This window comes from Octodon degus, unplaced genomic scaffold (genome assembly GCF_000260255.1).
Source record: "Octodon degus isolate 3935 unplaced genomic scaffold, OctDeg1.0 scaffold00007, whole genome shotgun sequence".
NCBI lineage: Eukaryota > Metazoa > Chordata > Mammalia > Rodentia > Octodontidae > Octodon > Octodon degus.
This window is the reverse complement of record NW_004524583.1, coordinates 14,740,004-14,741,735: the sequence shown is the minus strand read 5'-3', so window position 1 is coordinate 14,741,735 and position 1,732 is coordinate 14,740,004. Positions and strand designations below refer to the sequence as shown.

Here is a 1,732-nt window from a genome sequence, read left to right as displayed (position 1 = left end):
TATATATATATATTGTGTATGTGTGCGTGTGTGCCATTTTTGAGACAGGGTCACGCTACACAGTTCAGGCTGTCCTTGAACTCACTATGTAGCCCAAGCTGTCTTCAAACTCAAAGCCATCCTCCTGCCTCAGCCTCCCGAGTTCTGGGATTACAGGTGTGTGCCACCACACCAAGCTGCCCTGAAAGTAATTTTAAAGGACCTTTCTATCACACGTTCTCTTACTCTTTTACTCTCTGCTTGGATCCAGATCTTGTCTTGGTTTGGGCTCATGTTTATTCCCAGCCACACAGACAGATGGGGAAGGTCCAACTACAGCATGGGGGTCCTCGATACTAGCACTAGGCAGGCTGCTTCATCCTCCAGACCCTCGGTTTTCTCCTCCACAGCACAGCACTAACAATGCCCACGCTGCATGATGCTCCACAGGCAGGAAAGGGTTGGAGTCAACCTGAGACTTCCACCCAGCTCTACCAGTCACAGCTATAATCTAAAGCAGGTTACTCAAACTTTCTGTGCTCGGCCGCCTCCTCTACACACACTCGCAGGTAACTGAACTAGTACTGGGCTGCAGAAGCGCTAGCAAACTCTAAGTGCTACGAAACAGAGTCCCTCCAGCCTCCCAGAACATACCCATGTTATTTTAATAAATTATTTAGGCTAAGAGTGTAGGTAGGGCATATGCTTAGCATATCCAAAGCCAAAGGTTTAACCCCCAACAACCCTAAAAAGGTTGAAAAAATAAATCATATTACTCAAAATACATATATTTTTTTAAATTGACATACATGTATGGGGTACAGTGTGTCAACCCAAACCACACATGTACACAATACGGCATGATCAGATCTGAGCAACTGTCCTACAGTACCAGTCACCTCATTTCCTCCATGGAGCTGCAAGGGGTCACCTCATGCTCACACTGAGCTACAGCCCCAGCCCTTCTATTTTGAGCCAGGATCTCCCTAAATTTCCCCACCGGCCCTGAACTTGCTATCCTGCTTCAGCCTCCTGTGCAGCTAGGATCGGAGTCGTGTCCACCGTGGGCCATTTATCATTTCTTTGTGTTGGGAACATTCAAAATTCTCTTCTCACTTTGTTACTCTGAGATACGATCTATGCCATCAGTCACTAGAAGTTAATTCTTCCTTTCCAAGCACACTCGATAACCAACCTTTACTCTTATCCCCCTTTACCCTTACCCACAAACTAATGTTTCTCGTTGTGTTTCGTGTGGCCCCAGGGACCGAATGTAGACCTGCAGCACTGAGATCCTGCTGTCCTAAGACGTCCACTGCCAGCCGGAGCCGCCACCCCGACGCCGCCAGCACGGCCCCGCCGCTCTCCTCCCCGCCAGGCCCGAGGGGCCCCCTTTCCCTCCAAGCTTCCCGGCCTAGATCCGACGCCGACCCTGGCGCCCCGCGACCCCTCCCCGCGCTCAGTCCGCCCGGCTCGGCCCCGACGCCCGGTCCCGCGCTCACCCTCTTCACGAGGAAGCCCTCTTTGAGCACGCCGTCTTCCATGTCCCCACACTCGCCCGGGCCCACCGCGCCCAGGAAACGGCTGCGACTCGGCGGGGAGACGCCTCCCTGGAGCGGGGCCGGATTTCAGACGGCTGGGCCTCGGGAGCAGGAAGTCCGCCCAGACCAAGCCAGCCGAGAAGATCCCGCCAAAAGCGCTCCAAGGGGGCCTCGGAGCCCCCGAGCCCCACCCCGCCCACGCCCACGCCCAC

The 1,732-nt window shown here is 54.0% G+C and overlaps 1 protein-coding gene across 1 annotated transcript in view; it reads right to left on the bottom strand.

The window, feature by feature from the left end:
* The window catches only part of Plek2 (pleckstrin 2), a 66,248-nt gene extending 64,549 nt beyond the window's left edge, over positions 1–1,699 (bottom strand). Inside the window, exon 1 of the mRNA XM_023702734.1 lies at positions 1,482–1,699. Within this exon, the coding sequence (XP_023558502.1) occupies positions 1,482–1,523 (42 nt within the window). The 5' untranslated portion in view covers positions 1,524–1,699. The remainder of the gene's footprint in view (positions 1–1,481) is intronic.
* Positions 1,700–1,732: the final 33 nt, after the last annotated feature.